Source organism: Sorghum bicolor, chromosome 6, assembly GCF_000003195.3.
Source record: "Sorghum bicolor cultivar BTx623 chromosome 6, Sorghum_bicolor_NCBIv3, whole genome shotgun sequence".
In the NCBI taxonomy this organism is placed as follows: domain Eukaryota; kingdom Viridiplantae; phylum Streptophyta; class Magnoliopsida; order Poales; family Poaceae; genus Sorghum; species Sorghum bicolor.
In genome coordinates, this window is record NC_012875.2 from 56312723 (window position 1) to 56326324 (window position 13602).

The 13602-nt window shown below is 44.3% G+C and overlaps 2 protein-coding genes across 3 annotated transcripts; one reads left to right on the forward strand and one right to left on the reverse strand.

Moving 5' to 3' along the window:
* Positions 2574–8273, forward strand: LOC8063972 (protein argonaute 2). The gene is made up of 3 exons (XM_002447052.2): positions 2574–3319; positions 4985–6137; positions 6480–8273. The coding sequence occupies exons 1-3, from the start codon at positions 2659–2661 to the stop codon at positions 7942–7944; spliced, it is 3279 nt and encodes a 1092-aa protein (XP_002447097.2). The 5' UTR covers positions 2574–2658; the 3' UTR covers positions 7945–8273.
* LOC8065844 (protein FAR1-RELATED SEQUENCE 5) lies at positions 9137–13444 on the reverse strand. 2 transcript variants are annotated; one of them, XM_002448482.2, is made up of 7 exons: positions 12980–13444; positions 12807–12884; positions 10371–12399; positions 10161–10276; positions 10000–10077; positions 9863–9922; positions 9137–9638 (listed from the first exon to the last, which is right to left on the reverse strand). In XM_002448482.2, exons 1-7 carry the CDS (start codon positions 13439–13441, stop codon positions 9528–9530), a joined length of 2934 nt encoding a protein of 977 aa, XP_002448527.2. In that variant the 5' UTR covers positions 13442–13444; the 3' UTR covers positions 9137–9527. The 2 variants fall into 2 exon arrangements, with proteins under 2 accessions (XP_002448527.2, XP_021318924.1); XM_021463249.1 differs by having other exon boundaries at positions 12797–12884; positions 12980–13441.

Genomic DNA, 13602 nt, shown 5'->3' on the forward strand with positions numbered 1-13602 from the left:
TTGTTATCCAAGTTCACGAAATGACACTAGAAAATAGTGTCCCCACACGTGCCGTAACTATCCATCGTCGTCGCCTCTCCCCTCTTTTTGGCTCTCTTTGCTGATCTCGTTGGCGTTGAGAAGTTGAGAAGGAGTAGGGGATCGAGCTTTGTCGTTCAATCTAGTTGTGGTAGTTAGGGTTTAGATCAAATAATTGTGCACCGGAGGCTACATCTTTATCAATTTCCTCATCGGATCTTGTTTCTTTGTAGAGAATTCGATGCAAACACTTATCTATAGCTAGGCATCCAACTTAACGTCGTTCATGTCATTTTTTGTTTCATGATTGATGCGATTAGTGAGGATGTTTCATGTGTCCTTTTGTGTTGTATCTTTTGTGTTAATTGCTTATTTCAATTATGATTTCACAATGACTGGGAAAGTTATTTGGACTTCTTGATGGTGCTACATCGATGGTCTCTTGATCACTTTCGTCCATGAGACAACTGATGCTCAGTGTATATGTTTTCAGCCCCTGGAAGTTCACGTGGCACTAGATCATGCATTTTCACGGTTTGGAGCCTATCGTTTTGGATGGTTAGAAGGTGATGGGTCAACTATTATTGTTTGCCATCGCTAAATTTTGACATGTACTTCGAATTTATGCGAGTGTATCTTTTGTATTATCTATAGAATTAGAGCATCTCTAAGAGCTTTTTTAAAATTTTACTTTCTAAATCATATATATTTAGAGAGCCATTTCACAATACAAATGATTTCTATATCTTGTGTGGACTCTAGATAGTTATTCTACTATAAATCTAGAATAGATAATGTCTAATTGAAGAGGCTGCTTGAGTATATTTTTTTTATCAAAATCTCTTTTCCTATTAAACTAGAAAAAAATATAAATAGTCTCTTGGAGATGGCAACGGATCTAGTGCAAACTCATCTCCCGTGCAAACTATGCAAACTCTAATCCAGACCACAGGATGTTGATCTAAGGGGCGCTGAGAGATTGGTTAATTTTGCACTTAACCGCCCGCTCTTATTCATACTTTTACAAATCCCTCCTTCCACCTCTGTCATATGCCCCCTTGGATCAACATCCTGCGGTCCAGATTAGAGTTTGCACGGTTTGCACGGGAGATGAGTTTGCACTAGATCCGTTGCCTTTGGAGATTACTGTCTTATATGCATATGATGTAATTGTTCTATCAATTACTAGTAATAAAATCATCATTAAAAAAATAAACTAGCCGTTAATTAAGAGCTGGGTCGGACTAAAGTTAATATCTTCCGTTACTCCGTAGGTTGGGATGGACTTGATGAACTACTGTAATCTCTTGGTTCGAATCATTCAAACAACCAAACAGGCACTACGGAAAACTAAACTCCATTAAATTACTAGTAGTTAGCGCCACGACACTGGTGTAGGAACTACAGCAACTGAACAGAACAAGGTAGCTGCCACCCGAGTCCGCCACGACCACGACTAACTCCTGTCTCCGGCGACTCCGGCCGGCAGTTTCCATGTACCTTCCTTCCTACTCGTAGGCTACGAAAAGATTTCGGATTTCAGTACTGTAACGTTTGTTTATGACAAATATTATTTAAAATTTGTCTTACGATTTTCAGCTAAACTATATAATTAGTTTTTGCTTTCGTCTATATTTAATACTTCATGTATGTGCCGCAAGATTTAATGTGACAAAAAATCTTAAAATTTTATTGCTTTTTGATGAACTAAACAAGTCCGTAGTCGTAGTCGTAGTAGTACTCCAACAACAGAATATCGATCCCGGATTTTTTTTTCATCATAAAAAAGAAAGAATATCGATTACGTGTGCCTTCCATCGAAAAAAAATTCTTTTGTACGTATATGTTCCACTACTACTATGGCCTTGTTTAGTTCCAAAAAATTTTGCAAAATAGGTACTGTAGCAATTTCGTTTGTTTGTGACAAAAATTGTCCAATCATGGATTAACTAGGCTTAAAAGATTCATCTCATCAATTCCGACCAAACTATGCAATTAGTTTTTATTTTTGTCTATATTTAATACTCCATGCATACGTCTAAAGATTTGATGTGACGGGGAATCTGAAAAATTTTGCAAAATTTTTTGAGAAGTAAACAAGGCCTATACTCGCATTACGTATGCATATCCACAGGGACTTGACTTGTGTTGACCTGCGTTCTCAAACTTCCATTTCTGCCCCTCCTCCAGTTTCCGCCATCCACGGCCTTGTTTAGTTACCAAAACTGAAAAGTTTTCGGAACTGTAGCACTTTCGTTTGTTTGTGGTAAATATTGTCCAATCATAGACTAACTAGAGTCAAAAGATTCGTCTCGTGATTTACAGTCAAACTGTGTGATTAGTTTTTGTTTTCGTCTATATTTAATGCTTCATGCATGTGAAGCAAGATTCGATGTGACAGAGAATCTTGAAAACTTTTTGCCCACGTTCTACTTCCCACGCCTTCCGCAAAACCGCTCGCGGACCACGACGGGGGCAAAACCGGCATTACGGGCCCACTTCTCCTTGATTTACACGGCTCGCCCTATAACTACCCTCCTCAAACCGGGCGTCATCATCAGTTCATCACACCTGCGCTTTAGCGAAAAACACTCTTCGCTCCGGAACAGAAACCTTGATCGATCCAAATCCACGCCTGCGATGGAGCACGAGCGCGGCCGTGGCCGCGGGCGGGGACGTGGAGGACGGGGAGGTGGTGGCGGCGGCGGCGGCGGCGGAGGAGGAGGACGCGGAGGTGCCGGCGGGTACGGGCGGCATGGAAGCGGCGGCGACGACCGCGGCGGAGGCGGATACGGCTCGCGCGGAGGCGAGTACGGCGGTGGAGGCGGATACGGCCCCCGCGGTGGTGAGTACGGCGGCGGAGGCTACGGAGGGGGCAGTGGAGGCGGTGGCTATCACCAAGGGCCTCGCGGAGGCGAGTACGGCGGTGGAGGCGGCGGATACGGGACCCGCGGTGGCGAGTACGGCGGCGGAGGAGGAGGAGGGGTGTACGGGCACGACGGAGGAGGCTACGGAGGGGGCAGTGGAGGCGGTGGCTATCACCAAGGGCCTCGCGGAGGCGGAGGTGGAGGCGGCCGCGGAGGGCGCGGCCCCGGCGCGGGCGGCGGCCAGGCGTACGCGTCCGGCGGTGGCCGCGGAGGCAACGCGTGGGCGCCGGCGCCGGGTGCTGGGAGAGGTCGTGGAGTTGGCGGCGGCGCGGCCGAGTACGCCCCCGTCAGGGGGCCCGCTCCCGCGCCTGCGGCGAGGGCGGTTGCTGTTGCGCCCAGGGACAAGGAGGCGCCGAGTTCGTCGGGATCCGTTGGTAAGTGCTTCGCCGGATTTACTTGCGCGAATCGTGCAGCTTGTTACATTGCTCTGTTTCTAGTGTTCATAATATTTTAAGGTTCCGTTCCGTGATACTCTGTTTTCTTTCTGTGCTATGAGCGTTTCTGATTTCTCCACCGTGGTCGATGGTAGAGTAATCGTCGCTTATCATTTTTTTTGGCCTGGTTTAGTTCCAAAATTTATTCTCCGTCGCATTCGAGTCTTTGGACATATCTATTAAATATAGACGAAAACAAAAATTAATTGTACAGTTTGATTGTAATTTAGGAGACCAATTTTTTGAGCCTAGTTTGTCCATGATTGGACAATAATTATCAAGTACAAATGAAAGTGTTACCGTACACAAAACCAAAAAATTTCACGAACTAAAAGTCTAAAACAAGGCCTTACTGGTTCTTGCAACAATTTTAGCTGTCTGCCTGCTGGTCGTGCTCGATGGATAGTTGTTTCTGATGAGTCGTTGTCTAGCGCTGTAGATTAGATGAGTGTTCCTGGTTTGTGAACTGCGGTTTGGAATAAAAAAATTGGAGGATCTCTCTGCATGGCAATATCCATTCACTGATTCTATAGTGGTAGATTGTTAAGATAGTGCTCTTTGTGCTATTACTGCTAAATGTACTCTCTTGTAAGTAGTGATACTATGTTGTCACTTTGCCTTTGTTTGGAGAGTAATCTGCTAGTTTCCCTTTTGTTTTTTTGCTTGACTTTTTGGTGGGTAGTCTTCTTTGGCTCAGCATGCTTCAGGGGTTTTCGTTACTTGTATCATTTGTCGAGTGCACCTAGAAAGCTCTCGGAGGTCAGAGTTTCTCTTTGATTTGACAAGTAAAAATTATATGTCATTTATTATCTCTAATACTTAGGCCTTGTTTACTTCCACCCAAAATCCAAAAATTTTTCAAGATTCCCTGTCACATCGAATCTTTAGACACATGCATGGAGTATTAAATATAAACGAAATTAAAAACTAGACGAATCTTTTGATCCTAGTTAGTCCATGATTGGACAATAATTACCACAAACAAACGAAAGTGCTACAGTATCTCGAAACAATTTCGCTGAGGAAGTAAACAAGGCCTTACTGAGGCCCGGTTTAGTTCCAAAAATATGCATGGAGCATTAAATATACTAATTGTACAGTTTACCTGTAATTTGCGAGACGAATCTTTTAAGCCTAGTTAGTGGTTGGACAACAATTGCCAAATATAAACGAAGACAACAATTGCCAAATATAAACGAAAGCGCTACAGTAGCCGAACCTAAATTTTTTTGCAAACTAAATAAGGCCTGAAAAATGTGTTTTGTCTCTTTCCTAGACTTTTGTTATTTGGTTGTGTGTTCTTTATATAAATGCACTTGACAGACATGAGAAATCACTTCATGGTTTGGAGAGTGCATATGCAAGGGAGTGAATGTACTTTCATGTATTGATGGAACTAAAATTGTGGTGAATGAAGATCTTTACCTGAATCTCAATTCAATTTTACCGAGCCATTTCATTTGGGTGATTGTTGGGCCAAAAAGACTTGAGGGGATAATGTAACTTGGTTAATCTTTTATTTAACATCTTGCCTTTTTACTATTTTCTCTCAAGTACAGTTGACCATGTCTGTTTCTAATTGGTCTTCCTTTTCTTTTTTGGTAGAACGCATCACATCCAGTGAATTGGCCAGAGTAGAACCACCAGCATCCACACTAGCTGCGACATCTTCAGTTGGCACACGAGTGCCAATGCAGAGACCTGATTCTGGAGGTTCATTATCTCAAGCAAAGGTCAAACTTTTGGTGAATCACTTCATTGTCAACTACCGAGAAGTGTCAACTATTTTTCACTATGACATAAGCATCAAGCTTGATGAAGCTTCCCCTAAGGCTTCGGGCAAAGAACTCTCCAAGGCAGAATTTCTTTCTGTCAAGGATGAACTCTTCAGGGAAAGCAGTTTACGGCGTCTTTCCTCATGTGTTGCTTATGATGGTGGAAGAAACCTCTACACTTCTGCTGAACTGCCAGCAGGTTTATTTCGTGTGAGAGTTCGATCAAAGACCTACATTGTATCAGTAGATTTGAAGAAGCAGCTGCCATTAAGTCAACTCTCAGAGTTACCTGTGCCTAGAGAGGTCTTGCAGGGTCTTGATGTTGTTGTGCGTGAGGCCTCCAGATGGCGCAAGATTATCCTTGGTAGAGGATTTTACTCACCAAGCAGCAGTGTAGACATTGGGCAGGGTGCTGTAGCTATGAAAGGAACCCAGCAGACCCTTAAATACACTCAGCAAGGGCTGATCCTATGTGTTGACTATTCAGTTATGCCATTTTACAAAGCTGGGCCGGTGATGGATATTGTTCAGAAATTAGTACCCCACCTTGATTACCGGACAACACTGAACAGGAGGCAACTGGAAAATCTGATTGAGGAGCTCAAAGGCCGACGTGTGACTGTGGTTCATCGGAGGACTAATCAGAAGTACACAGTGCAAGGCTTGACACCCTTACCTGCCATCCAGATGACCTTTGTGGATGCTGAATCTGGCCAAACGAAGAGGCTTGTGGATTATTATGCTCAGAAACATGACAAGGTGATTGAGTACCAGATGCTTCCATGCTTGGATTTGAGCAAGAGCAAGGACAAACCAAATCATGTACCAATTGAGCTCTGCACTCTTCTTGAAGGACAGAGGTTTCCAAAAGCAAACTTGGATAAGAATTCTGACAGGATACTGAAAGGAAAGGCTCTAATTCCTCCATCTCATCGGAGGAATGAGATTCAAGACTTGGTGAATGCTTCGGATGGACCTTGCAGGTAACTAACTGTTTTTCCATGTGTTTTCCTGTCAACCTCAAAAATTGAGCTACTGCTATATAGCTATACTTTAACTGTCACTATGAAATTAGATGCAATGTGATTGCCCGTTCCTCATACTCAATTTAACTGTATATATACATTACATACTATTAGTTCTCTTATTTATTTATTCCTACCATTTTTTCTCTCCTGCAAATGCACAACAGCGCAACAACGTAACTATGAGCCGCTTTACATCTCTTTTCTAAGATAGCAAACGAACTGATCATTACCTTTTCTTTTCCACAGAATATGTAATGTTTATTACTACCTACTAATTAATTATCATTTCATTTACAGAGGAGAAATTGCACAGCAATTTGGGATTTCCTTGGATTTACGAATGACAGAAGTCACGGGTAGGATCCTTCCCCCACCAAATCTCAAACTTGGGGCATCCAATGGCCACATGTCCAAATTCAGTATGGATCAGAACTGCCAGTGGAATCTTGTGAAGAAGAGACTAGTAGAGGGCCGGGATCTTCAGTGCTGGGGCATTGTCGACTTCAGTGCTGAGCCGTCTCACCCCCGGCAGGAGCCCCTCAATGGAAGGATGTTTGTTGACAAGATCGTGAGGAAGTGCTGTGAGCTTGGTATCCAAATGAACTCTAATCCTTGCTTCATACACATATCAAAGATGGCAGTGCTCTCCGATCCACATCGACTAAAGGAGGAGCTAAACAAAGCAAAACAGGCTGCAGTGAGCAAGAAGCAGAGGTTGCAGCTCCTTTTCTGCCCGATGTCCGAGCAGCACCCAGGGTACAAGACACTGAAGCTGATTTGTGACACACAGCTCGGGATCCTGACCCAGTGTTTCCTGAGCGACCGCGCAAACAAGCCAAATGGGCAGGACCAGTACATGACCAACCTTGCTCTCAAGATTAATGGCAAGCTTGGGGGCAGCAACGTTCAGCTGTTTGACTCGCTTCCACGGGTCGGTGGTGGGGCACCTTTCATGTTCATCGGTGCTGACGTTAACCACCCGTCACCCGGGAACGTGGAGAGCCCATCAATCGCAGGCGTGGTTGCATCTATCAACAGCGGTGCCAACAAGTATGTGTCAAGAATCCGTGCACAGCCACACCGCTGCGAGGTGATCCAGCAGCTGGGTGAGATCTGCCTGGAGCTCATTGGAGTCTTTGTGAAGATAAATCGCGTGAAGCCACAGAAGATCATCTACTTCCGTGACGGCGTGAGTGACGGGCAGTTTGACATGGTCCTGAACGAGGAGCTGGCTGACCTGGAGAAGGCAATCAAGGTGGACGGCTATGCACCTACCATCACTGTGATCGTGGCCAAGAAGCGGCACCACACGCGGCTGTTCCCCAAGGACCAGGGCCAGCAGCAGACGAAGACTGGGAACGTGCCGCCTGGCACGGTGGTGGACACTGGTGTGGTTGACCCGTCTGCATACGACTTCTACCTGTGCAGCCACACCGGGCTTCTAGGGACGAGCAGGCCGACACACTACTACAGCCTGGTGGACGAGCACGGCTTCGGGTCTGACGACCTGCAGAAGCTGATCTACAACCTGTGCTTCGTGTTCGCGCGGTGCACCAAGCCGGTGTCACTGGCGACGCCCGTCTACTATGCTGACCTCGTGGCGTACCGTGGAAGGGTCTACTACGAGGCAGCCATGATGGTGTCCCAGCGAGGGATGGGGTCGGCTTCTTCAGCTTCCTCGACCTCCTCTGCTGGGACTGTTGACTTCACTAACTTCCCGAGGTTGCACAAGGATGTGGAGGACAACATGTTCTTCATCTGACACCAGTTTTTTCACCGGTGTCGTGGAGGTGGAGCAAGCTCGGGTCGATTTTGCTGTGTGGCAACATCGCATGGAGTTTATGCTGTTGTCTTTTGCTGGTCGTGTTCTTTTGCATAGTTTCAATGTGTTTGAAGTTGTTAGTTTGAAACTGCAAGTCGGTGAAGGTTATGCTTAAAGACTTAGACAGTACGCGTCTTTTTTTTTTTGAAACTAACAGTACGCGTCTTCGTTTTACTTTTGTGTGTGTCAGTTAAACAGTCTGATGATCTGGTGCAAATATGGTTCTGAGTTTTAACAAACTTTAGTATTAGTATGCTGCAGTCTACAAATTCTTGCTGGATATACTGCATGATTGTTTTTTTAGAAAGGCTATACTGCATGATTGTAGATGAAGGAAAAGAAGCAGGTTTGAGCTGCCAAGGTAGTGCTGTACTTGTTGCAGTACGACAGATGGAAGGTTCCAGCTGAACAAGGAGCCGCTCACATGTTTATGCAGTTTTTGTTTAGTTTCTTAAAAAAATTCAAGATTTTCTGTTACATGTAAATTTTGGACACATGCATAAAGTATTAAATATAGATAAAAACAAAAACTAATTATACAGTTTGTGTGTAAATTGCGAGACAAAAATTTTGAACCTAGTTAGTCCATGATTAGATAATAATTACTAAATACAAACGAAAGTGCTATGGTACCCAAAATCAAAAAAAATTGTCAAACTAAACAAGGCCTCAGGCTGGGCAGTGTCTGGGGCAGGGCGTTGACGGCTTCCAGGGTCTTGTACCGTTGCGCGCAGAGAACAACACCCATGCAGATGCAGGCCACCCTGTCTTCCAAAGCTGCTTGAGCATAAGGTGTACCAAGTTGTTGTGTTTGTCCCAAAGAGAAGGCCCGCCAATTTTCTTCGACCTGAGCATGGCGTGATCTTCTTCAGGCCTTGTTCAGTTTGGGAAAAATTTTGGTTTTGGCTACTGTAGCACTTTCGTTTGTTTGTGACAAATATTGTCCAATTATGGACTAACTAGACTCAAAAGATTCATCTCGCGAATTACAGGTAAACTGTGTAATTAGTATTTATTTTTGTCTACATTTAATATTTCATGCATGTGTCATAAGATTCAGTTTGCAAAGTCAAGTTCCAAAGGACGGATGCCGTTCGCCGTTCATTCTCAAAGATCGGCAGCCAGTTTAAAGTATGCAAGACACGGTTAGATTATTTCCTGTCAAGCAGGATTCCTGTCCAGATTCCATTCCATCCGATTCAAGCGTTGCTTCATGCTTACAAAAATTAAGCATCTGTTGCGCATGGGTGGCACCATACACTGATAGTCTAATACACACCAACATCCCTCACTAGTTACAATGCCGTCCATGTACCGGGCGAGCAAAGCAAACTACTAAAGTACCTAGTATTTACAGATAGCCAATTACAGTATATACAAAGGCCCCAAAGGCCCTTTCGGGATGCAGAACTGAGAGAAAGGAAATATCCGAAGGAATTCCGCTGTATCCGACACATGCTCTTTCAACTCAGGTGAGCGGCAGCCTCCCGCGTGCAGGGAAGGATGGCAGTGCGACAGGCAGCTCAAAGAAAATCCCACACTGGTATTGACGACTGACCCTCATCGCCATTCTGATGATCAATTTGGGGGGTTGTCTCCATAAATTGTAACGCATGCATATCGCCAGGATATCCCTGAAGGTGTGCACAAATTATATATTCATAGTTCAGTAAATGTGGCAGTTAGGATGCTAGGACTAGATAACAAAATAGCAGATTTCCAACATAATGTGCATTTATACTTTGGTCGCATGCCGTTACTCTACAGTGGGCAAGAAATTCAAATGCAAAGGGAGAAAAATGAAATCCAACATAGACTTCTCTATGAATGGCAGTAATTATACAAACACGGAACTCACTTGGGTTAGTTGACCATTCCCAGTAAATGGCTGCTCTTGCAAGGTAGAAGATGAGGAAGCCTGCATGCAACACTAGCCTGAGAATCTCGATGCTTAATCAGCACGATGAGAAATTTACGTTACAAACAAGCACAGACCTGACCGAACTGATTCAAATTGTCATGAAGGTTCTGTGAGCTACCTAGCCCAAAGTTGTGGCCAAGTACATAATGTCCCTGCATGATAAAAAGCATCAGCTAATGTAACATTTTTCCTGAAGGGAGGATAGTAATGATTGCCATCCTGCTTAAGAATTCACCTGCATTAATTGATCTGGGATGAACTGGTTTGAATCATTACTTGGTTCAGATTGGAAACTTCCTGGTGCAATATTCAGCTCTCCTCTTGGTCCACTGTCTGTTGCATCAGGTTGCCCTTTGTTGATGACAATAAGTGAAAATATTAGTGCTCAGATTTACATGCAGAACATCAAAAATTAAAATCCTTAAAGGAATCTATATATACACACCTTTTCTTGCTTTCTTTCGCTTAGTGGTTTCTAAATCATTTCTACGGCGAGCAACTTCACACTTCTTTCCAGTAGAACCTATACCTTCCAGGCCACTACTAAGTAGATAGTCATTCTGGGTCATGTGAGTTAATTGGTCCGTAAGGGAGTGGCCAGATGACTTGTCAGACAGTGTAGATAGTAAAGTTCCTTCGATTTCTACAAGAAGGTTATCTGACTGGCTTGCCATCAGTGCAAATGTCTCTTCATTCTCTGCAGCCTTAGCAGCAATCTTGTAGAACAGACTGCAAAGAGCTGCATAACGTCCTGGAATGGAAGATTTTGTGTCATTATCAAAATTAAACCCATCAGTTTCATCCACAGTCACTAACTTTGCATCTTTCCTCCACCTCTTCAGAAAGTACTGTGGGGGAATCTCTTTAACATTCCTCAGCTCATATACTTTTAATATATGGCAGCATAACAGCCCAGAACTTTCAAACTTTTTGCATGTACATGCAACTGAAGCATCTGATGAGTCAAATCGCACAAGCTGATCCTTAGTTTTGTTCTTGATAGTAATCATATATTCAGAAAGAGAGCCAAATTCCCCACAACCATAAGCCATGCAGTCCATGCTTAGTTCACATTCCTTTCTAAATAATTCAAATATTGTTGGGGTATACAAATTCACAGCCTGCCATAGCAATGGCAGAGGTGTTCTTGGGACCCCTTGGTTGGCTTGGTAATCAGCTTGAATCTCTTCTTGCCTCCTCTTCTCCGCTGAACTTTCAAAAAAATTCAAAAAAAGGGATAGATCTGTATCGTAACCCAAGTACTGTTTAAGCTTAGTGCCAACATTTTCTGCTTGTAGCAAGCTTTTAATCTCCCCAGAGAATATTTGTCGATTGTATGGCATAGCCCAGTTTTCCCGATCTTCATAAAGCTTAATGAACCATTCATTCTCTCCAAGGTTGTATTTTTCCATTATCATGTTCCATGTGTCAATGAACTCTTGTTCATCCTCGATATTAAAAACACAGTGTCTAAAATCATATGTGAATTCTTCAGAAGCACTAAACATATGTGCCAAGGACTTAACAGTGCTCTGGTATATTTGCCACACACAGGAACGGTGGATAGTACCAGGCCAAGTAAGACCCAGGGCTTCCTTCAAAGCTGAAGATCCATCAGTCAAAATTGTCTTTGGGTGTTTCCCACACATGGCATTCTTAAAGGTATCAAGAAGCCACTTGAAAGACTCAACAGATTCATCGTATAAAAAAGCCGCACCAAATATGATCATTTGTTGATGATGGTTCATACCTAGAAACAAAGCTAAAGGCCTGCTGCAATCATTTGCTTTGTAGATCATGTCTAAGCAGACTACATCACAGAAGTAGCGATAGTCCATGATTGACCTTGCATCAGCCCAGAAGACATTAGCCGCTTTGTCATTTTCATCCACCTGAATGGCATAGTAAAACGATGGATTATCACTCTTCATTCTTCGAAAGTAATCCATCAGAGTTCTGAGATCCCCTGACTTCATATCTCTTGTAGACTTGGACCGGAGATAATTCTTGTACCCTGGAGGGATGTTACTAGCATTTTGGCTTCCAGGTCGAACTTTGGTCAACACTCTTTGTGATTTCAGCATCTCAATATCAAATGGTGCAGCAAGTTGGTGATTATGATCCTTCACAAATTCTGTTACACGATATTTACCACTAGGTGTCACCTTAATCGCTACCCGTGCAGGGCAACCCACCCTTGTCTCTGAGCGAGGTCTCTTGGTGTCCTTCTTTGAGCGAAATCCCTCCCTAGAACAGACATAGACCCTTGTCCTGTTGGAATTTTTAGCAGTTTTCTCCCACCATCCTTTCCGAACACTAAATCCCATATTTCCTGCATAACTAACATAATACTCATATGCTTTTTCTTCACTTTCAAAGACCATACCAACTATGGGTACTCCTCCAGCATTTGAGATGACTTCTGGTGGCAATTCTGGCTCTTCTTCTGCCTTTTCTTCTGGCTTATCTGCAGTCTGGGGAAAAAAACAAAAGCACTTACACAACAGAAGTGTGGATAACTAAGTATATATAAACTCATCTTTTAAACACAATGTTGAAGTATATCATTAACATGATGTATTCAGCACTAATCTCCACTTTGATAGTTAACATTAGTCTCCACTTCAGCATTGGTACTTATCTACTACCCAGTTCATTGATGCAGTCAATATAGCTTGGACACTGAAGTAAACGAGCCAAAACATCAACATTTCTAACACTAGAACTGCTTTGTTAATGCAAAATTCTCTCTATTGATAGCATGTCAAAATTCACATAAAACTGGCCTAACTGTTTTTTATATTTCATGAACTTTCGCCTATTTATAATGTGCAATACCAAGTGGTTCCATTCTTTAGGAACCGGATATACCGGGCTGCACCTGGGCGTCATCCTTGCCGAGGAACTTCCCTCCAGCACCCCTCCGCCGCCGGACTGCCAGAGCCTGCCTCGATGGGACCTGCAAAGCAGCAGCAGCAAAGAAACCTGTCAACTTTAGCGCGCTCTGCAATCCAATCACCCCACTAAACTAAGCTCTCACCAAACAAATCGCACCTTACTGGCCGCGCGGTTGACGACCTGGCGGCCGCTCCGCTTCTGCATGTAGCGAAGGATGATATCCCGGCGCTCCTCGTGCGTGTAGCGGGAGACGCGGATGCCCAGCTCCCGGAGCAGCCGAGACGGATGGGACGAGGACGGCCCGGCCTTGGACCCTTCAGTTTCGTCGTCGGCGGCATCCGTTTCCTTGTCGCCGGCCTTGGGCTGGTTCTTGGGAGCGGAACGGCGCTTCCTGGAACTGGATAGGTCCAGGTAGGTGCGCACGATATGGGAGATGCGGGATGCTGGGTGGCGACGCTGAGCTGGTCCTAGTGATGGGGTTGGGACTGGTTCACTGCCGGCGGCGGCGGCGGGGTCGCCGGAGGTGGATGGGGCGGCCATGGTGGTGGACCACGGACCAGTGTGGGATCGGGAAGATGAAGCCTGAGAGGGATGAGCGGAAGGATGTGTGCATGACATGTGGGCCCATGAAATCAGTCCTTAGGGGAATTACTCAGGACCTACCTGTCAGCGAGTATGTTCGTGTTCAAACTTCTACTATCTTCCTTTTTTTTGCTTTTCTGTATATCACAATTCACAGCCCCTGGGAGAAAAAGTTAAAGTACAATAAATTACAAAGT

Excerpts from the sequence above, each read along its gene's own strand:
- LOC8063972 (XM_002447052.2), top strand. The coding sequence starts at position 2,659 with ATGGAGCACGAGCGCGGCCGTGGCCGCGGGCGGGGACGTGGAGGACGG. Across the intron at positions 3,320-4,984 it reads GAGTTCGTCGGGATCCGTTG|AACGCATCACATCCAGTGAA; the intron begins GTAAGTGCTTCG and ends CTTTTTTGGTAG. Across the intron at positions 6,138-6,479 it reads GCTTCGGATGGACCTTGCAG|AGGAGAAATTGCACAGCAAT; the intron begins GTAACTAACTGT and ends TTTCATTTACAG.
- LOC8065844 (XM_002448482.2), bottom strand. The coding sequence starts at position 13,441 with ATGTCATGCACACATCCTTCCGCTCATCCCTCTCAGGCTTCATCTTCC. Across the intron at positions 12,885-12,979 it reads TCAACCGCGCGGCCAGTAAG|GTCCCATCGAGGCAGGCTCT; the intron begins GTGCGATTTGTT and ends GCTGCTTTGCAG. Across the intron at positions 10,277-10,370 it reads GCGAAAGAAAGCAAGAAAAG|GGCAACCTGATGCAACAGAC; the intron begins GTGTGTATATAT and ends TCATCAACAAAG.